General features: G+C 39.0%; 2 protein-coding genes across 2 annotated transcripts in view; one reads left to right on the top strand and one right to left on the bottom strand.

Annotated features, from left to right (window-relative positions):
• CENPQ (centromere protein Q) overlaps positions 1-17,750 on the top strand; it is a 94,155-nt gene extending 76,405 nt beyond the window's left edge. Inside the window, exon 9 of the mRNA XM_073810634.1 lies at positions 17,688-17,750. Within this exon, the coding sequence (XP_073666735.1) occupies positions 17,688-17,735 (48 nt within the window). The 3' untranslated portion in view covers positions 17,736-17,750. The remainder of the gene's footprint in view (positions 1-17,687) is intronic.
• CRISP2 (cysteine rich secretory protein 2) overlaps positions 9,633-22,435 on the bottom strand; it is a 33,266-nt gene continuing 20,463 nt past the window's right edge. The window contains 2 exon segments of the mRNA XM_033863679.2: positions 9,633-10,023; positions 19,895-19,983. Of these exon segments, the coding sequence (XP_033719570.1) occupies positions 9,896-10,023; positions 19,895-19,983 (217 nt within the window). The 3' untranslated portion in view covers positions 9,633-9,895.

The following is a 22,435-nucleotide window of genomic DNA, read 5'->3' as shown; positions in this document are numbered from 1 at the left end:
GCAGAAACTTGGTGCTAATTGTATGACAGGCACTGAGCTGGGCCCTCTAGGAGACACAAAAGTAAGCAAAGTATAGAAGGGGTCTATTAACTTCCTTGAGGAAGTTAATCTAGTTGGGAAGACAGGAATGTAAGCAAGTGATCGTATAAAAACAGATAAGTAATGTAAGTGTTCGTAAAAGTATTGGGGAACATAAATAAGGCAGCAATTCATTTTGTCTTGGCCCAAGAACACTACTAGCACATGAAATGCTATGGATGGAGGCATTAAAAAAATAAATAGGCTTTACCAGTAAAACAGAAAGAGGGACTAGCATAAGGCTTGGAAGCACACGGCATATTTGAGGAATAGCAATTCGTTAAGTAAAGCTGGGAGAAATGGGGAGGGACCAGGTGTGGGGTATCTGGTGATAAAGCTGTAATGGTAGCTTGGCTGGATTATAAAGGGTCTTGCATTCAGTATTAAGAATGCTGCATATATGCAATGGAATATTACTCAGCCATAAAAAAGAACAAAATAATGCCATTTGCAGTGACACGGAAGGACCTAGAGATTATCGTGCTGAGTGAAAGACGGCACCACAGGAGTGGATTCAGATGGCTAACTTCAGGGACACACATGTACGTCCTCCACTGTGGTTTCGGTTTTGCAGTGGCCCAAAGGGTGCTCGTGATAATTCCAACAGATCATAAAGGCAAAGTACTAATGCTGATAAACTCTACACAAGGTTGTAGAAAACCAAGTAACAGGGAATTCCCTGGCGGTCCAGTGGTTAGGACTCTGAGCTTCCACTGCAGGGGGCCTGAATTCCAAGTTTCATCCTTGGTCGGGGAACTACGATCCCATATGTATCTAGTGAAGAAAAGGTTTTTCCTGTCCCCAAAAAGGCTCTTTCCACCTCTCAGGGCTCTAGCTGGGGGGCCCTGTGTTTCCTCATCATCCTACATGGCTGTGGAATTATTTCCCAGAATATTACCACCGAGCTGGGTTACAGGACCAGAGTGAGCTCCAGCACACCCAAAGCAGCTGTCTGAGGTGTAGGCCCTTGTCTTAAGCCAAGGGTTCTTAACATTTCTGTGCTATGGACACTTTGGCAGTTTGTTGAAGCCTCCGAATTCCTTCTCGAAATATTTCTTAAATGTACAAAATAACATGCATAGAATGATCAAGTTAACCAGTTGCATTGAAATTCATTGATCAAAATATAATAAAATCCAAAAGTCTGATGTAGATGCGTCTTCATAATATAGAAAATAACAAGATCTAGTGGCATTTCTAATAACTAGTATAACTTCAAAGTAGGAGTATGAGTATAAACAATTTTTACTCGTTATTTTAAGATATTTGGAACAAGAATAATATGAGAGAAAATTATTTGGGATTTCTATTGGTGACAAAGTCATAAAACTACTAATGGAAATACTGAATTTCAATTAAATGCACTTTTTTTCCTACTCAAGTATATGGACCACCTGAACTCTATCCATGGAACCCTGGTTAAAAATGTCTGTTTTGGGGACTTCCCTGGTGGCACAGTGGTTAAGAATCCGCCTGCCAATGCAGGAGGGCATGGGTTTGAGCCCTGGTCTGGGAAGAGCCCACATGCCGCAGAGCAACTAAGCTCGTGCATCACAACTACTGAGCCTGCTCTCTAGAGCCCGCGAGCCACAACTACTGAGCCCACGTGCCGCAACTACTGAAGCCCGCGCCTAGAGCCCGTGCTCCACAACAAGAGAAGCCACCGCAATGAGAAGCCCGCACACCACAATGAAGAGTAACTCCTGCTCACCACAACTAGAGAAAGCCCGCGCCGCAACAAAGACCCAAAGCAGCCAAAACCAAAAAAGGTCTGTTTTAAATATGGCCTTACTTCCCCTTTGTTTCAATGTAATTTTACCTCAGGAATCTCCTCATCATTTCTTGTTCTTGGTAATTCTCATGGACACATTAGTTTATAGCAATAAATCTCCTTAACTCTACATCCCAGGGACAATTAGAGGAATATTAGTCAAAATCTTCCTAGGAGATCCTGTGCACCTTAGAAAAGTTAATTCAACACCCCTCATATGATCGGCGTTGCATAAGAAGAGCTAGAGGACCTGTGAAATGATGCTTAACAAAGACAGTAAAGCTAACTTTGCCAAGTAGAACTCTATAGACAGATAATAAACTTGAGGCTCAGAGAGTTTAAGCAACTTGCTCAAGGTTGCACAGCAGGTAGAAGGCAGAGCTTGGCCAAACATGTCTGTCCAATTTCCTAAATTTAACGTCTTTCAGCTATACCATTTCATTTTCTATGTAAGATAATTTAGGTTCCTGCTGATCTCAAGGTACTGAAAAATGTCAAAGAATCTTCTGAAATATTAAAGGAAGACATTTCTAATTTTAGCTCTGTCTTCTATTTATTATATTTTATTTTACTTTAATTTGGAAGGTACTATCAAATTAAGATAGATGTCAACTTTCTTACTTGGGGCACTCTTTTCCCCAGTGAGGACATCTAGATAATAGAGAATATTTTATGTTTGCATATAGTTATTCGACAGATGTCCCCAAACTTTGTCCCTGATACATAATGGCTTTATTGCAGAATACTAAAAATTGCTATGAACTTCAAACTTTGCACTGAGAAAAAAAAATATGCCCTATGTACTTTTCAAATCAAAAGATATGAAAACTACATTTCTATTCTGTTGAGGATTGTTATACATTTATATTATATATTTAAAATATAATTCTATATTTATTTAAATGTAGTTTTTACTATGGAAAGAGTGGGGATCACTAACATGTATTTACCCCTGCCTGTTAAATGGATGAATCTCATCAACCAATGGTCAGGTACAAAGAATCTTCAAGTCTGATCATTACTATGGGTTAAGTGTTGAGCCCTAGTTGCATTCTATAAAAACATCCCCTTTTTAAGGAGGTCACTCCTTGCTACCTCAAAAATTTTCAGTCTAGGACTTCCCTGGTGGCGCAGTGGTTGAGAGTCCACCTGCCGATGCAGGGGACACGGGTTCGTGCCCCGGTCCGGGAAGATCCCACATGCCGCGGAGCGGCTGGGCCCGTGAGCCATGGCCGCTGAGCCTGCGCGTCCGGAGCCTGTGCTCTGCAACGAGAGAGGCCACAACACTGAGAGGCCCGCGTACCGAAAAAACAAAACAAAACAAAAAACAAACTAAAAAGCTAACAGTGGCAAATGTATGGGGCAGTTTTGGGGAAAAATTTGAAACCTTGGTATAAGGACAATAAATTGGAAAAATGAAGGCATACTATTTAAATAATAAAGTCACTAAAGTGTTTATATCCTATCAACATTAGGAAGCAGAAGAGATTTTTAAAGTTTTTATTTTGAATAATTTTAGGTTTAGAATAATAACTTAAGATTTATCTCTATTGCAAAGGTAACAGAGAGTTCCTTATTACCCTCCATTCAGTTTTTTTCTAATGTTGACATCTAACATCGTCATAGTACAATGATCAAAACCAGGAAATTAACATTGGTACAATACTATTAGCTCCAGACTTTTTTGCTAGTGTCCTTTTTCTGTTCCAGGGTTCAATCCGCAGTCCCATATTGCATTTAGTCATCTTAGACTCTGATGTTTTCGAAGAGTACTGCTCAGATATTTTGCAGAATGTTCCTCAAATTGGGTTTGCCTGATGTTTTCTCATGATGAGACTGGGGTTATGGATTTTAGGGTTAACTACTCCAGAGGTGAACTGCCCTCCTCCTCCTATCATATCACGGAGTATGAGATATGGATATGTTTTATCACTGGTGATGTTAACCTTGGTTACTTGGTTAAGGTGGAGAAGGGTTTTAATGTTGAAAAATATTCATTCTCCACAGTCTTGCCAAGAAAGGATTAGGTCCCAAACATGTTTCCCTAAATTCACTCATAATAAAATGCAGTAGCTGCAATTCCACTGTACAAAATTAAAATAAAGAACAAAAGAGAAGAAGATGATAGTAGAGGAGAAAGGTGGGGACAGAAACCTGTATCTGGGTTCCAGGGAGATCCCGCCTGATTAGGGTCCTGGCCGTTGGGCCCAAGGGAGCGTACAGCTAAAATGAAAGGGAAGTCATGTAAACCAGGCACGGTCTTGAGCAAGCTGCTTTCCAAAGATAAGGTTAGAACTGAAGGGCCTCCCAGAAAGTATGGCAGAATTTTTTTTTTTCCTCCCGGAACTTGCTTCTTTCCCCATTGCGTTTTATCAAGTATATATTTAATATATTTTTGAATGAAAGACTATTCTTTTTTTTTTACCAGAGATATGCATAATGGTGTTGGATATTCAATTATAAATATAATGATGTATATCAGTGCTCAGAGTTGCCTTTTAATTTCAATCTTCTTGTTCGATCAAATAAATATATTGTGGTATGTTCCTTTATGCTACATTTTTAGACACTGTTATTTTCTCTTTCAATTTTATAGGCACCAAACAACCAATATATCAACTTAACATTTTAGAACAATAAACATCGTATTAAGGAGAGAGAGAGGACTTGGGAATCAACTAAACTTTCAGTATTCCTTTATGTATGTTTCTTCCTTGTATTTACTATATTTCAAAGGGAAGCTGGCTCTTATTTCCTCTTCCCCACAGAAACAGTAGTGATGGTCCATGTTTACCAAAAAGGTGGAGCCGACACTATTCCCTTCTCTTTTTTTTTGTTAAATTAGAGAGCAAGTAGTGTTCTTTCATGTACAATTTTAACAAGAAGTACATTAAGGAATTCTTTGGCAACACATCCTTCTTGGTAAAGAACCCTTTGGCTTCTGAAAAAATCTGTGTCAGTCTCACAAAATACATTCCTGTAGCAATTAATGAGTTATTTTTTCATTCATTTACTTATTTGTTCATGTATCCATTTATTACATTGTTACTCGGTAGCTAATGTTGAGCAGAGTACTGGGTGCGGGTTACTGAACAGAGTTCTAGTTAAACATAGACCAAATTTAACAATGAATAAAGATGTACTTGAGGAAATGTCAAGGAATCAAAGCAGATAATCTTTTGAGGGATTGATACTGAAATAGGTAATGAAGGCAAATATGATTATGGTAGAGAGGTAAGCAATGATGATATTTAAGAATAAGTGTAGTTTTAGTGAGACACTTACTAAAATTGGACTCAGGGAACCTGGGTTTAGAATCAATGTTAGACCTGTAACTTGTACTAATTACTTCTGTAACCTCTTTCAGGGTTTCAGTGTTCTCATCTCGAAAAAGAGTGTAGGCCATAGAACCTCTGAAGGTCCTTTTCAGCTCTGGCTCTTCATATTTGCAGGGTGAATATACCAAAAAATCCATCCGGAATTTAAAAATAAAAATAATAACATAAGAAATAGAAAAGGAGGGCTTCCCTGGTGGAGCAGTGGTTGAGAGTCCACCTGCCGATGCAGGGGACACGGGTTCGTGCCCCAGTCCGGGAAGATCCCATGTGCCGCGGAGAGGCTGGGCCCGTGAGCCATGGCCACTGAGCCTGCGCGTCCGGAGCCTGTGCTCCGCAACGGGAGAGGCCACAACAGGGAGAGGCCCGCGTACTGCAAAAAAAAAAAAAAAAAAAATAGAAAACGAGTTTAGAAACAAACAACTTAACACGACAAACATCCCCTGAACATCAAATATTGTTCTACAGGGTGCTGAGTGTTTAGGGGACATAAGAGAAAAGTCGTCCATAACTCCAAGGAGCTTGTATCAACCTGATTGGGTTGATAAGTCAAATATTTTAAATATAAGAAGATAAGAAAAATATTTTAAATCATAGGAATTTCCCACAGGTTAATATCAAGCTTTCAAGATTTTCTGGTTCCTTCCACTTGTCATGTCAGTCACCTTATACGGCTCCTCCTTCCTCATCATTTTTCAGGGTTAACTGATAGCTCTCAACTGACAGTAATTTCACGATCATTTTCAAAAGGTTTTCAATATTCCCCAAGCATCTGTATGATCCTTTTGTGTCTCCTTAGAGATGGAATTATTCCTTTACTCCTTCAGGTAATTGCACAGGCATAGAGAATTTAAAGATTCATTTCTTTGATTGAAAAAAATGATAGGAGTTACACAGTAATCTGTCTCTCTGACATTCATTTACATTATACTCTTCAGTCCTTTCTGCTGCTTCTCCTGTTTTGACGCTTTTGGTGAACGTTTATATCTTATTTTCCAAGCTTCAGCATATCCTGGGATTAGCACATCCCTTCAATCACTTCCTAGGAATCTAATCTAATATCATGACTGTAGGTATCAACTATACAGAGATGATTTCCAAATTTTTATTTCCTTTCTAGACTGAATCCCAGACTCATATATTCAACTGCCACTCCATACCTCCACTCATGATATGCACCAAACAAAAACCAGATTTTCTTCCCAAACCTGTGCTCCTTGTCATACCATAGTAACCTATTTTCTTTTATTTTTTTGCCTTTTCCTTTTTTTTCCTTCCTTCCTCCCTCCCTGCATCTTTTTTTAAAAAATTGAAGCATAACTAATATACAATAAATGCACAAAATCTTAAGGGTATATAGCCAATTTAATTTTTACATAGGTGTATAGCTATGAAACCAGCTCTACTAATTCCAGAAGTCTCCTTCATGCCCGCACCCAGCCTAATTAGTTCTCTTCAAGTTTTAATTTATTTCCTGTCACCTTTTTTATAACTATAGAACAGGTTTTTAAGATAATAGAAATGGAAGTCAATAGGCTTGAGTCATGATGTAATTTTATAAAGTTCTAAGGAGGTATTCCATGCCTGACTACCATTGAACTGTTAATACAAGTCTTAAATGTCACATTGTCAAAAATAAACACATCTCCATAAATATAGAACAAAGAACCTAAGAACTTTGTATAAAACTTTATTTCATTTCCCATTAAATCCTCTGTCTGAATGCATTTTTAATCCAAACTGTCAATTAATTTCAGTCTAGATCAGGAAACAGCATTGTGTATTCCCCAAAAGCGTGAGGGTTGAGTCTGTGCTCTGATGTTGGGTAGCAGTCCATATCAGGACAAAATACTTAACCCTCCTGTCCCTGCTCACTCACCTGCAAAATGCAGACAAAAGACTATTGCGAGGATAAAGTGCAAAAAATGAATGTAAAAGAATCAGCATATCACCTGGAATGTAGAATGCTTTCTAATTAACTTTGGTAGCACTAAGGTGAAACAGAGAAATAAATTAGAATTTACTGAGCACCATTAGTCTCTCTTACTCCTAAATATCTTACATGTGTTATTTCACTTACAAAAGAGAAACAGTATCTCAATTTGAAATAGCGAAATCAGCACCTGATGACATTTAAATATTCTATATATAGATCCAGAGTACATTTTATAATCGTATTTCCCAGTACTAGGGGGTTTGGTTTTAAGACAGTTTCCATCAATTGTTTTCATGTATGTGTGTGCATGTATGTGACAGGGAAGAGGGTGTTCCCTTCTGCCTGCTATTGAAAGAGCCATAAACCCTACACTTTTCACCCAACTGCTACTGGGTGCCCCCAGGGATTTTCTCATGTGTGCTAACAGATCCTGTTACCTCCCCCATAGCATCTGCTCTTTTTCTACTCTTCTACCCCACCTTCTTTCACAGATCTGGGACTCTAAGGATTCTGATGCTTGGGGACTCTCAGTGAACATGTTTCCAATAGCTCCAGATCTCAAAGATGAGGTTGTCTTCTGGACGCCACTGAAGTGACCGCTCATCAGCTACTACCGTCTTTGTTGCTGGCTGCCAACGTTGCCGGGATAAGGATTAATGCTTCATGTGGCCAACGTGAAACCGTTTTTTCCTGGAACTTTTTTTTTTTTTAATTTCTAATTAGCATCACATCGATTTAAATTTATTTATGTATTTTATATTTTGGCTGCATTGGGTCTCCATTGCTGCACACGGGCTTTCTCTAGTTGTGGCGAGCGGGCCTGTTCTTCGTTGCGGTGCACGGGCTTCTCATTGCGGTGGCTTCTCGTTGCGGAGCACGGGCTCTAGGTGCTCGGCTTCTGTAGTTGTGGCACGTGGGCTCAGTAGTTCTGGTTCGTAGGCTCTAGAGCCCAGGCTTGGTAGTTGTAGCGCCCGGGCTTACCCATGTCCCCTGCATAGGCAGGCAGATTCTTAACCACTGCACCACCAGGGAAGTCCCTGGAACTTTCTTTAACTCAAAGCCACTATGTGTTTCATTTAAAAGTGGTTAACACTACATTTTGTTGTTACATTTTACGAACAATTTTTATCATCCCAAAGAATGGTTTGTGTCCCTAGTGGCTCTGGGAACCCTTATGTTCTTATCCTCCAGTTTCAAAAATTATCCATGCATGAGGGCAGGAATTCCTTCTGTTCTGTTCACTATTTTTCTAACACCTCTATGTATAAGTGAAAAATTACAAATTCACACTAATACCTCCAATTCCAATGCAACAACACAGGGTTTAATCCTGTATTCCTTCTTTCCATGTGTGTAAAGACTTTCTCCAACAGTGAGAAACCTGGCTTCCATTATTTATAATTATTTATTTGTGTGTTCATAGGATATATAGTAGTTTCAGAATTACTAACCCATGTGTCTATGTTAAAAACAAACAAAACAAAATCTTATTCACTAGAGTTGAACATTTGTTTATATAAATATAGATGACATACAGTTCAAATATGACATTCAAACATTAGTTGAATTGATTCTTTTTTCCCACCCTTTATGGTGATTATTTGATCTATGTGCAAAACAGTTTATTTTATTCTTGTTTCTATTTCATTTTGGATTTTTCTGCCCACCCTTGTTGATTATATTTTATTTTGAAGAGTATGTGAAACAAAATTCATAAGCTAAAACTATATAAAAAGAAATAGAGAAGTGTCACGCCCCACCCATTTTCTCCTAGCCTTTTGACACCCTCCATCCTGCCCAACCCATTCTCACCCACCCACTCTATATAACCAATCTCATTAGTTTCTGGTATACTTTTCCCATGTTTCATGTACATTTTGCATAAATGTGAAATTACATGTGTATTTTTGTATTTACTATTCTTTTTACACAAAAGGTAGGATATCAAACCAGTGCAGAAGAGAGCAAAATGTCAAAAAGCAAAAAGAGAATACAACTGATTCCTTTTTGTTATTGTTAAAATTTAATTTTTAAATTTTTTATTTTTTGGCCGTGCCACACAGCTTGTGGGATCTTAGTTCCCTGACCAGGGATCAACCCTGACCCCCTGCAGTGTCAGTGCAGGGTCCTAACCAATGGATTGCCAGGGAACTCCCAAAATTTAATTTTATAGGCAAATGTTTTCAGAAATTTTGCTCTGTCTAATCATATATCTGGGCTAGTCTAGCTGGGGTTATATATTAATATTATAAAATATGACTCAAGAATCACATACGTGTGTTTGCTTAGATAAATTCTTTATTTTAAAAGCTGTTTGCCTTTATTTAAAGAGGATGTCATAAGACAAAGGTAGATGTCAATCTTTGAATTCATTCTTTAAACATGTAAAAAATCTTGGAGTAGGAATGACAATGTTACAGTCTTTTTTTTTTTTCTTTTGGCATGTTGTTTCAGAAAACATGTAATTCTTTATTTTAATCCAAAGTTCTAGTGACTAAGTCCTGTGGTTGTACTACTTTCAAAATTCTCAACTTGATTCAGTTAATTAAATGTAAGGTGACAAATTTGTATCAGTCCAAAGTTGTTGTCATAGACTAGCTTACTTTTGTAAATCGTTGTATGAAAGAGATCTCTGTAAATATCCTGGAGAAAAAGGTTCCTTACTGTTTGGAATCAAATTTGTAACTAACATGGCTACAATTTCCCTCTTGGTATGTGTCAACTAAATGATGCAGATTTTCTCCACTTAGTCCTGCACAGTGCAAGTTGGGCATTTCAGTAAATTTTGCCTTCACATAGGCAAGTAGTCTTGCACTTTTCCTTGAGCAATTCATGTTCACAGCCAGCTGTTTTCTTCAAGGAATCACAGTTACTAAGGAGATCTTCATACTCACAAGAATTGGCTGTAACAAAAACAGATGAGTTACCTCATTATCATTTTTCTCAGTAACGACAAAACAATCTACATATTCAAAGTGTATGAGTGGGTAAGATTGGACAAACAAGTCAGTGTCACTTACACCACAAGGGGCCTTTCACTTCTTGAGGGACATACAAGGTGCCTTAGTTGAGCTCACTGATTAATCCATCACTTTTTATTTTGAACTTGGTGACATGTTTCTAAAATGAATTGACCTATTTTTCTCCCTTAGCAAAGAGAGTAAAATGAAAATACCTACAGAATCTAATATGGGAGGAGCTACTACACACATAGAACTATTTAAACTTAAATTATTTTAAGCTAGGCGAAATTAAAAATTTAGTTCCTTAATCTTACCAGCCACAGTGTTCAATGACCACATGTGACTAGTGGCTACTTGTAAGATACATGATGATAGAGAACATCCTTATCATTTCATCCTATTGGACACACTGCCTCAGACACCAATGCTTTCTCTTTCAGGAGAAAGTGATTCCAGTGGGAAGATAGAGATGTAAAACAATGATAATATGCCTTCTTGCTTTCTAATGTTTCTTTTTTGGATGTTCTCCAGGGACCCCAAACCCAACAAATCTCAAACTAAATTCATCCTCTTACCCAAAATGGATCCAAGGTGACTATTCCCCTCCCACAATCCCAGGGGAATGGTTCCCTGACTACTCAGTCATTCAGGCCAGGAACTGAATCAATCTGAACTCCTTCTTTTCTACTTCTGACCAGCACCAACCAGCACTGGTAACAAACACTGGCTATTCTACTTCTTGTCTCTCAGCCCTGTCCATTGTTCTTCATTCATTTTCCCAGTAATGAGGTCAAGACAATCAATTTCTTTTTAATCCATGTTTTTCAATAGTTTTCTTGCTGACTTCCATCCAATAGTTTCTACTTACCAGTGCTAGAAAGCTCTTTATCAAACATGATTCTGACCTTGTCACTCTTTTGCTGAAAACCTTTCAATTGAGTGCTTATTGCTAATAGGATAAATTCCAAGCTCCTTAGCTAATATAGCACTCAGCAGAGGTAGAAATATTCCATGGTTTATTTATTTATTTTTTTTGCCTTTTTGAACTCTTGTATTTTGACTTTTTTTTTAACATCTTTATTGAAGTATAATTGCTTTACAATGGTGTGTTAGTTTCTGCTTTATAACAAAGTGAATCAGTTATACATATACATATGTTCCCATCTCTCTTCCCTCTTGCGTCTTCCTCCCTCCCACCCTCCCTATCCCACCCCTCCAGGCGGTCACAAAGCGCTGAGCTGATCTCCCTGTGCTATGCGGCTGCTTCCCACTAGCTATCTACCTTACGTTTGGTAGTGTATATATGTCCATGCCTCTCTCTCGCTTTGTAACAGCTTACCCTTCCCCCTCCCCATATCCTCAAGTCCATTCTCTAGTAGGTCTGTGTCTTTACTCCTGTCTTACCCCTAGGTTCTTCATGACATTTTTTTTCTTAAATTCCATATATATGTGTTAGCATATGGTATTTGTCTTTCTCTTTCTGACTTACTTCACGCTGTATGACAGACTCTAGTTCTATCCACCTCATTACAAATAGCTTAATTTCGTTTCTTTTTATGGCTGAGTAATATTCCATTGTATATATGTGCCACATCTTCTTTATCCATACATCCGATGATGGACACTTAGGTTGTTTCCATCTCCTGGCTATTGTAAATAGAGCTGCAATGAACATTTTGGTACATGACTCTTTTTGAATTATGGTTTTTTCAGGGTATATGCCCAGTAGTGGGATTGCTGGGTTGTATGGTAGTTCTATTTTTAGTTTCTTAAGGAACCTCCATACTGTTCTCCACAGTCACTGTATCAATTTACATTCCCACCAACAGTGCAAGAGGGTTCCCTTTTCTCCACATCCTCTCCAGCATTTACTGTTTCTAGATTTTTTGATGATGGCTATTCTGACTGGTATGAGATGATATCTCATTGTACTTTTGATTTGCATTTCTCTAATGATTAATGAAGTTGAGCATTCCTTCATGTGTTTGTTGGCAGTCTATATATCTTCTGTGGAGAAATGTCTGTTTAGGTCTTCTGCCCATTTTTGGATTGGGTTGTTTGTTTTTTTGTTATTGAGCTGCATGAGCTGCTTATAAATTTTGGAGATTAATCCTTTGTCATTTGCTTCATTTGCAAATATTTTCTCCCATTCTGAGGGTTGTCTTTTCGTCTTGTTTATGGTTTCCTTTGCTGTGCAAAAGCTTTGAAGTTTCATTAGGTCCCATTTGTTTATTTTTGTTTTTATTTCCATTTCTCTGGGAGGTGGGTCAGAAAGGATCTTGCTGTGATTTATGTCATAGAGTGTTCTGCCTATGTTTTCCTCTAAGAGTTTGATAGTTTCTGGCCTTACGTTTAGGTCTTTAATCCATTTTGTTTATTTTTGTGTATGGTGTTAGGGAGTGATCTAATCTCATACTTTTACGTGTAGCTGTCCAGTTTTCCCAGCACCACTTATTGAAGAGGCTCTCTTTCTCCACTGTACATTCCTGCCTCCTTTATCAAAGATAAGGTGACCATATGTACATGGGTTTATCTCTGGGCTTTCTATCCTGTTCCATTGATGTATCTTTCTGTTTCTGTGCCAGTACCATACTGTCTTGATTACTGTAGCTTTGTAGTATAGTCTGAAGTCAGGGAGCCAGATTCCTCCAGCTCCATTTTTCGTTCTCAAGATTGCTTTGGCTATTCGGGATCTTTTGTGTTTCCATACAAATTGTGAAATTTTTGTTCTAGTTCTGTGAAAAATACCAGTGGTAGTTTGATAGGGATTGCATTGAATATGTAGATTGCTTTGGGTAGTAGAGTCATTTTCACAATGTTGATTCTTCCAATCCAAGAACATGGTATATCTCTCCATCTATTTGTATCATCTTTAATTTCTTTTATCAGTGTCTTATAATTTTCTGCATACAGGTCTTTTGTCTCCTTAGGTAGGTTTACTCCTAGATATTTTATTCTTTTTGTTGCAATGGTAAATGGGAATGTTTTCTTGATTTCACTTTCAGATTTTTCATCATTAGCGTATAGGAATGCCAGAGATTTCTGTGCATTAATGTTGTATCCTGCTACTTTACCAAATTCATTGATTAGCTCTAGTAGTTTTCTGGTAGCATCTTTAGGATTCTATATGTATAGTATCATGTCATCTACCAACAGTGACAGCTTTACTTCTTCTTTTCCGATTTGGATTCCTTTTATTTCCTTTTCTTCTCTGATTGCTGTGGCTAAAACTTCCAAAACTATATTGAATAAGAGTGGTGAGAGTGGGCAACCTTGTCTTGTTCCTGATCTTAGTGGAAATGGTTTCAGTTTTTCACCATTGAGGATGATGTTGGCTGTGGGTTTGTCCTATATGGCCTTCGTTATGTTGAGGAAAGTTCCCTCTATGCCTACTTTCTGGAGGGTTTTTATCGTAAATCGGTGTTGAATTTTGTCGAAAGCTTTCTCTGCATCTATTGAGATGATCATATGGTTTTTCTCCTTCAATTTGTTAATATGGTTTATCACATTAATTGTTTTGCGTATATGGAAGAATCCTTGCATTCCTGGAATAAATCCCACTTGATCATGGTGTATGATCCTTTTAATGTGCTGTTGGATTCTGTTTGCTAGTATTTTGTTGAGGATTTTTGCATCTATGTTCATCAGTGATATTGGCCTGTAGTTTTCTTTCTTTGTGACATCCTTGTCTGGTTTTGGTATCAAGGTGATGGTGGCCTCGTAGAATGAGTTTGGGAGTCTTCCTCCCTCTGCTATACTTTGGAAGAGTTTGAGAAGGATAGGTGTTAGCTCTTCTCTAAATGTTTGATAGAATTCACCTGTGAAGCCATCTGGTCCTGGGCGTTTGTTTGTTGGAAGATTTTTAATCACAGTTTCAATTTCAGTGCTTGTGATTGGTCTGTTCACATTTTCTATTTCTTCCTGGTTCAGTATCAGAAGGTTGGGTTTTTCCAAGAATTTGTCCATTTCTTCCAGGTTGTCCATTTTATTGGCATAGAGTTGCTTGTAGTAATCTCTCATGATCTTTTTTATTTCTGCAGTGTCAGTTGTTACTTCTCCTTTTTCATTTCTAATTCTATTGATTTGAGTCTTCTCCCTTTTTTTCTTGATGAGTCTGGCTAATCTATTTTGTTTATCTTCTCAAAGAACCAGCTTTTAATTTTATTGATCTTTGCTATTGTTTCCTTCATTTCTTTTTCATTTACTTCTGATCTGAGTTTTATGTTTTCTTTCCTTCTGCTGACTTTGGGTTTTTTTGTTCTTCTTTCTCTAATTGCTTTATGTGCAAGGTTAGGTTGTTTATTTGAGATGTTTCCTGTTTCTTAAGGTAGGATTGTTTTGCTATAAACTTCCCTCTTAGAACTGCTTTCGCTGCATCCCATAGATTTTGGGTCGTCGTGTCTCCATTGTCATTTGTTTCTAGGTATTTTTAAATTTCCTCTTTGATTTCTTCAGTGATCACTTCGTTATTAAGTAGTGTATTGTTTAGGCTCCATGTGTTTGTATTTTTTACAGATCTTTTCCTGTAATTGATATCTAGTCTCATAGCGTGGTCAGAAAGGATACTTGAAACAATTTCAATTTTCTTAAATTTACCAAGGCTTGACTTGTGACCCAAGATATGATCTATCCTAGAGAATGTTCCATGAGCACTTGAGAAAAATGTGTATCCTGTTGTTTTTGGATGGAATGTCCTATACATATCAATTAAGTCCATCTTGTTTAATGTATCATTTAAAGCTTGTGTTTCCTTATTTATTTTCATTTTGGATGATCTTTCCATTGGTGAAAGTGGGGTGTTAAAGTGCCCTACTATGAATGTGTTACTGTCGATTTCCCCTTTTATGGCTGTTAGTATTTGCCTTATGTATTGAGGTGCTCCTATGTTGGGTGCATAAATATTTACAATTGTTATACCTTCTTCTTGGATTGATCCCTTGATCATTATGTAATGCCCTTCTTTGTCTTTCTAATAATCTTTATTTTAAAGTCTATTTTGTCTGATATGAGCATTGCTACTCCAGCTTTCTTTTGGTTTCCATTTGCATGAAATATCCTTTTCCATCCCCTTACTTTCAGTCTGTATGTGTCTCTAGGTCTGAAGTGGGTCTCTTGTAGACAACAAATATATGGGTCTTGTTTTTGTATCCATTCAGCCAATCTGTGTCTTTTGGTGGGAGCATTTAGTCCATTTACATTTAAGGTAATTATCGATATGTATGTTCCTATTCCCATTTTCTTAATTGTTTTGGGTTCATTATTGGAGATCTTTTCCTTCTCTTGTGTTTCTTGCCTAGAGAAGTTCCTCTAGCAGTTGTAAAGCTGGTTTGGTGGTGCTGAACTCTCTCAGCTTTTGCTTGTCTGTAAACGTTTTAATTTCTCCATCAAATCTGAATGAAATCCTTGCTGGGTAGAGTAATCTTGGTTGCAGGTTTTTCTCCTTCATCACTTTAAATATGTCCTGCCAGTCCCTTCTGGCTTGCAGAGTTTCTGCTGAAAGATCAGCTGTTAACCTTATGGGGATTCCCTTGTGTGTTATTTGTTGTTTTTCCCTTGCTGCTTTTAATATGTTTTCTTTGTATTTAATTTTTGACAGTTTGATTAATATGTGTCTTGGCATATTTCTCCTCGGATTTATCCTGTATGGGACTCTCTGTGCTTCCTGGACTTGATTAACTATTTCCTTTCCCATATTAGGGAAGTTTTCAACTATAATCTCTTCAAATATTTTCTCAGTCCATTTTTCTCTTCTTCTTCTGGAACCCCTATAATTCAAATGTTGGTGTGTTTAATATTGTCCCAGAGGTCTTTGAGACTGTCCTCAGTTCTTTTCATTCTTTTTTCTTTATTCTGCTCTGCAGTAGTTATTTCCACTATTTTATCTTCCAGGTCACTTATCCGTTCTTCTGCCTCAGTTATTCTGCTATTGATCCTATCTAGAGTATTTTTAATTTCATTTATTGTGTTGTTCATCATTGTTTGTTTCATCTTTAGTTCTTCTAGGTCCTTGTTAAATGTTTGTTGCATTTTGTCCATTCTATTTCCAAGATTTTGGATCATCTTTACTATCATTATTCTGAATTCTTTTTCAGGTAGACTGCCCATTTCCTCTTCATTTGTTAGGTCTGGTGGGTTTTTATCTTGCTCCTTCATCTGCTGTGTGTTTTTCTGTCTTCTCATTTTGCTTATCTTACTGTGTTTGGGGTCTCCTTTTTGCAGGCTGCAGGTTCATAGTTCCCGTTGTTTTTGGTGTCTGTCCCCAGTGGCTAAGGTTGGTTCAGTCGATGGTGTAGGCTTCCTGGTGGAGGGGACTAGTGCCTGTGTTCTGGTGGATGAGGCTGGATCTTGTCTTTCTGGTGGGCAGGTGCACGTCTGGTGGTGTGTTTTGGGGTGTCTGTGGACTTATTATGATTTTAGGCAGCCTCTCTGGTAATGGATGGGGTTGTGTTCCTGTCTTGCTAGTTGTTTGGCATAGGATGTTCAGCACTGTAGCTTGCTGGTCATTGAGTGAAGCTGGGTGCTGGTGTTGAGATGGAGATCTCTGGGAGATTTTCACCATTTGATATTATGTGGAGCTGGGAGGTGTCTTGTGGACCACTGCCCTGAAGTTGGCTCTCCCACCTCAGAGGCACAGCACTGACTCCTGACTGCAGCACCAAGAGCCTTTCATCCACACGGCTCAGAATAAAAGGGAGAAAAGGAGAAAGAAAGAATTAGTAGAAGTAGAAAGAAGGAAAGAAAGAAAGGAGGGAGGGAGGGAGGGAGGGAGGAAGGAAGGAAGGAGGGAAGGATGGGAAAAAAGAAAGAAGATAAAGTAAAATAAAATAAAGTAAGATAAAGTATAATAAAGTTATTAAAATAAAAAAATAATTATTAAGAAAAAAAACAACGGACGGATAGAACCCTAGGACAAATGGTGGAAGCAAAGCTATACAGACATAATCTCACACAGAAGCATACACATACACACTCACAAAAAGAGGAAAAGGGGAAAAAATCATAAATCTTGCTCTCAAAGTCCACCTCCTCAATTTGGGATGATTCGTTTTCTATTCATGTATTCCACAGATGCAGGTACCTCAAGTTGATTGTGGAGCTTTAATCTGCTGCTTCTGCGGCAGCTGGGAGAGATTTCCCTTTCTCTTCTTTGTTCTCACAGCTCCCAGGGCCTCAGCTTTGGATTTGGCCCCGCCTCTGCGTGTAGGTCGCCGGCTCAGGCCGGCGTGGGGGTGGGGGGCGGGGGGGGAGGGAGGGGCACTGCGTGCGGGGCGGGCCTGCGGCGGCAGAGGCCGGCGTGACGTTGCACGAGCCTGAGGCGCTCCGGGCGTTCTCCTGGGGAAGTTGTTCCTGGATCCCGGGGCCCTGACAGTGGCGGGCTGCACAGGCTCCCCAGAAGGGGAGTGTGGATAGTAACCTGTGCTCACACACAGGCTTCTTGGTGGCGGCAGCAGCAGCCTTAGCGTCTCATGCCCGTCTCTGGTTTGCGCTCGTTTAGGCGCGGCTCGCGCCCGTCTCTGGAGCTCCTTTAAGCAGCGCTCTTAATCGCCTCTCCTCGCGCACCAGGAAACAAAGAGGAAAGAAAAAGTCTTTTGCCTCTTTGGCAGGTCCAGAGTTTTCCCCGGACTCCCTCCCGGCTAGCCGTGGTGCATTAACCCCCTGCAGGCTGTGTTCACGCCGCCAACCCCAGTCCTCTCCCTGCGCTCCGACTGAAGCCTGAGCCTCAACTCCAAGCCTCGCCCGCCCCGGTGGGGGAGCAGAGAAGCCTCTCGGACTGGTGAGTGCCGGTCGGCCCTGATCCTCTGTGCGGGAATCTCTCCGCTTTTCTCTCCGCACCCCTGTTGCTGTGCTCTCCTACGCGGCTCCGAAGCTTTCCCCCTGCGCCACCCGCAGTCTCCGCCCGCGAAGGGGCTTCCTAGTGTGTGGAAACTTTTTCTCCTTCACGGCTCCCTCCCACTGGTGCAGGTCCCGTCCCTATCCTTTTGTCTCTGTTTATTCTCTTTTCTTTTGCCCTACCCAGGTACGTGGGGGGTTTCTTGCCTTTTGGGAAGCCTTAGGTCTTCTGCCAGCGTTCAGTAGGTGTTCTGTGGGAGTTGTTCCACATGTAGATGTATTTCTGGTGTATCCGTGGGGAGGAAGATGATCTCCACGTCTTACTCTTCCGCCATCTTCCCGGAAGCCTATTCCATGTTTTTTTAGCTGATTTTTTTCCTTTAGTTAATTTATAGTTTTGACATCATCAATATTCTGAATTATAGCTCTATAATTCAGTAAGAAAGAATGCTGACTAAAGGTGAATGCATTTGAAAGGTAAAAGTCTCAGGGAATGAGTCAACTCTATTGTTCATAATAATTTTTTTTTTTTTTTTTTGTGGTACGCGAGCCTCTCAGTGTTGTGGCCTCTCCCGTTGCGGAGCATAGGCTCCGGACATGCAGGCTCAGCGGCCATGGCTCACGGGCCCAGCCGCTCCGCGGCACGTGAGATCCTCCCAGACGGGGGCACAAACCCGTGACCCCCGCATTGGCAGGCAGATTCTCAACCACGGCGCCACCAGGGAAGCCCCATAATAATTTTAATAAAAATATCCCAACTATAAAAAACCAATAGCTATTTTTACTTCAGATCATGATAACTTTAGAAATGACACATATGACATTTTATTCCCTCCTTTTGCAACAATATCTTGGATTCTATGAACCCATATCATATACAGGTTGGACTTTGTCATTAAAAGTGTGCACAAAACCATGAGTAAATTATAGGGCAAGTGATCATTTATTATGTTAATCACCATGCTTCCAATTATACTTTAGAAAAAAATGCAGTAATCAGCATGAGGAACTCATTTGCAGAAAAGAAACATTCAGTTTGCCTGTATAGACTGAGACACAATGTGGTCTCACATCCTTAGATTTATACATTTTTATGCTTTCAAAATACTACCTTTGGTGTAATGACATTAACGTTGATGAAATTATCAGAAGCATGAATGTATAGTTTTGGTTTTTTTTTGTTTTTTGTTTTTTTTTTTTCAGTATGTGGGTCTCTCACTGTCGTGGCCTCTCCCGTTGTGGAACGCAGGCTCCGGACGCGCAGGCTCAGTGGCCATGGCTCACGGGCCTAGCTGCTCCTCGGCATGTGGGATCTTCCCGGACCGGGGCACGAACCCGTGTCCCCTGCATCGGCAGGCGGACTCCCAACCACTGCGCCACCAGGTAAGCCCCGAATGTATAGTTATTAATGAGCTCTGCGAGGTCACAGAAACAAATGGATGCTAGATGTTTCATTATCTTATATATGGTAATATAGGCATACCTCATTGTATTGCATTTCACTTTACGGTACTTTGCAGATATTGTGTTTTTTACAATTGAAGGTTTGTGGCAACCCTACATTGAGCAAGCCTATTGGTGCAATTTTTCCAAAAGCATTATTTTTAATTTAATGTACATTGTTTTTTTTTAGACATAATACTATTGCACACTTCACAGACTACAGTATAGTGTAAACATAGCTTTCATGTGCACTGGGAAACCAAAAATTTGTGTGACTCGCTTAATAGCCATATTTTCTTTCTTTCAGTGATCTGTAACAACGTCTCTGAGGTATGCCTGTATTCTTTTCATTACAGAGAATATGTAGGTTATTGAAATGTGTAAAATGTTTACTTAAACACACTCTGTTGGGTAATCTTTTTGTCTTGGCATAAATATGTTATTTAAATTGGTTATTTTGGGAGATTTCTTTATCCATAAAAAGAAAATGAAACATCAATTCTTGATTATAATAGCAAGTTAATCACTTCAAACTTACTGCATAGTCCACTGTCACAGTTATCAGGGCAACTGGCACAAGGTGTTCCTTGTTGGTAAGGGGTACTCTTTTTACTCACATTATTACCACTGTAATGTAAAATACACACTGTCAAATATTTTTCACTTTACTGTTTAGTTGCCAAGGGCAACATCAATCACTAAATATATATAAGTATATATGTAACGTTTTTAGTTCTGTTAGCAAAACTGAGGGGAATTCCCTGGCGGTCCAATGGCTAGGATTCTGGGCCTTCACTGCTGTGGTCCCAGGTTCGACCCCTTAGGTGGGGGAACTAAGATCCCACAAGCTGCACCACCAGGCCAAAAAAAAAAAAAACAACAACAAAACAAAACTGAAAAATTACAATTCCCAACATGTAATTTACATAACATCCAAATTAAGAAATTACTTCACACACATCGACCCATCTCCTTGACTCTACTTCTTCAGGCTGGGCAGCTACACTGGCATAACTAGTCTAAAGCATCCAGATAACTTCTTTGCAGCAATACACTTTTCATCTCCCGGTAGACTTGGTCAGATTGGTAAGGCCGTGCCCTGCAGAGAGCTGGCTAGGGATAAATATATCACTTTGAGAGACGGGGAAAGATCCTGGGGGCAGGAGGTTGCAGTATGAAAAAGAATACTCAATGTTGCAATATAATTTTATATTTGAAAGAGGATAAATACCCTAATTCCTCTAATGTGAACTAGGGACAGTAAAGCTCCAATATATATATATTTTAATTTCGAGATGGCATTGTGCTATTTAAGTAGTTTGTGGTGTGTGTATTTGTGGGTCAGGGAGAGCTGGGGAAGGTTTATGAGTTTCCAGAGGTAGTGCGTGAGAGATTTTTATGTTTACCGAAAAAGGAACGTGAGATTAAAAAGTTTTGATAAACGCCAATAGCCTGGGTGTAGTCAATTACAGTGACTAACTTGTAACTCATCGATGATGAGTATCCTATTGGCTGTTAAATTTATTTAATTCATCGGAAAATACATGGGAATGCAAATCTCAGTAGTGTCAAGGGAGCCAAGGGCCCAAAGTGATGTATTTGAATCTGTCTTCCTGCACAGAACATGGCTGTCCATGTGGTAGCCTTGGAAAGGCTTGGAAAGATTGTGACGTAGACACAAAAGTGTTCTGGAGGTTCTGTCACTCCCGCTTTCCTCATTATTCACTTCAGCTCTCACTCCAGATGCCTGGTTCCCGATGCCTGGTTCCCGATGCCTCCCCTCTCACAGCCAGGCAGTGAGTTTGGATGCATTCTCCAAGGGTCTATCAATTTTTTTATTAAGTTATACTTGACACACAATATTCTATTAGTTTCACGTGTACAACATAGTGGTTTGATATTTTTATACATTATGAAATCACCACAGTAATTCCAGTTACCATCTGTACATCTCTTGTGGTTTGATGGATTCCTTTAGTGTTAGCTTTGGACTTCTTTTTCATTATTTTTTGTGTATCCGTTGTAGGTTTTTATTTTGTACTTAACATGAGGTTCATATATATCAGTCTGTATCTATAGCTGTTTTAAGCTGATAGTCACTTAACTTCGAAGGCTTTCTAAAAGCACTAAATTTTTACTACCCCCATCTGTTTTATGATTTTTATGTCATATTTTACATTTTTTTACCTTGTGTAGTCCTTTACTACTTGTTGCAGTTACAATTGATAGTAGCACTTTTGTCTTTTAAACTTCATACTAGCTTTTTAAGTGACTGATCCACTGCCATTACTATATATTTGCCTTTACCAGTGAGATTTATTCTTTCATATGTGTTTTCTGTTTCTAGTTGTGGCCTTTGCTTTTCTGCTTAAAGAAGACCCTTTAACGTTTCTTGTAAGGCCAATTTAGTGATGATGAACTTTTTTAGTTTTGCTTGTCTGGGAAACTCTTTATCTATCCTTCAGTTCTGAATGATAACCTTGCTGAACAGAATATTCCAGGTTGTAAGTTTTTTCTGTTTTTGTTTTTTCAGAACTTTAAATATATCCTACCACTCCCTTCCAGCCTATAAAGTTTCTCCTGGAAACCAGCTGAGAGTCTTATGGGGTTTCTCTTTTGTGTGATTAGTTGTTTTTCTCTTGTTGCCTTAAAAATTTCCTCTTTAACTTTTGCCATTTTAATTATGTCTTGGTATAACTCTAGGTTCATCTTGTTTGGGGCTCTCTTAGGTTCCTGTACCTGGATGTCTGTTTCCTTTTTCAGGTTAGGGAAGATTTCAGGCATTATTTTTTTTAAATGTTTTCTGTTCCTTTCTCTCTCTTATCTTCCTGGGACCCCTAGCTGTTGGTAGCTTGCTGTTGTCCCAGAGGTACCTTAAACTCTCCTCATTTAAAAAAAAATTCTTTCTTCTTTTTGCTGTTCTCATTGGGTGATTTTTCACTATTCTAGCTTCCAGATCGCTTATCTGTTCTTCTGTATCATATAATCTGCTATTGATTCTCTTGAGTGTATTTTTTATTTCAGTTCCTATATTCTTCATTTCTGATTGGTTCTTTTATTTTTTAAGTCTTTGCTGAAA

This window comes from Tursiops truncatus, chromosome 10 (assembly GCF_011762595.2).
Source record: "Tursiops truncatus isolate mTurTru1 chromosome 10, mTurTru1.mat.Y, whole genome shotgun sequence".
In the NCBI taxonomy this organism is placed as follows: Eukaryota; Metazoa; Chordata; class Mammalia; order Artiodactyla; family Delphinidae; genus Tursiops; species Tursiops truncatus.
The sequence above is the reverse complement of the archived record's forward strand: the minus strand, read 5'-3'. Positions and strand labels throughout refer to the sequence as shown.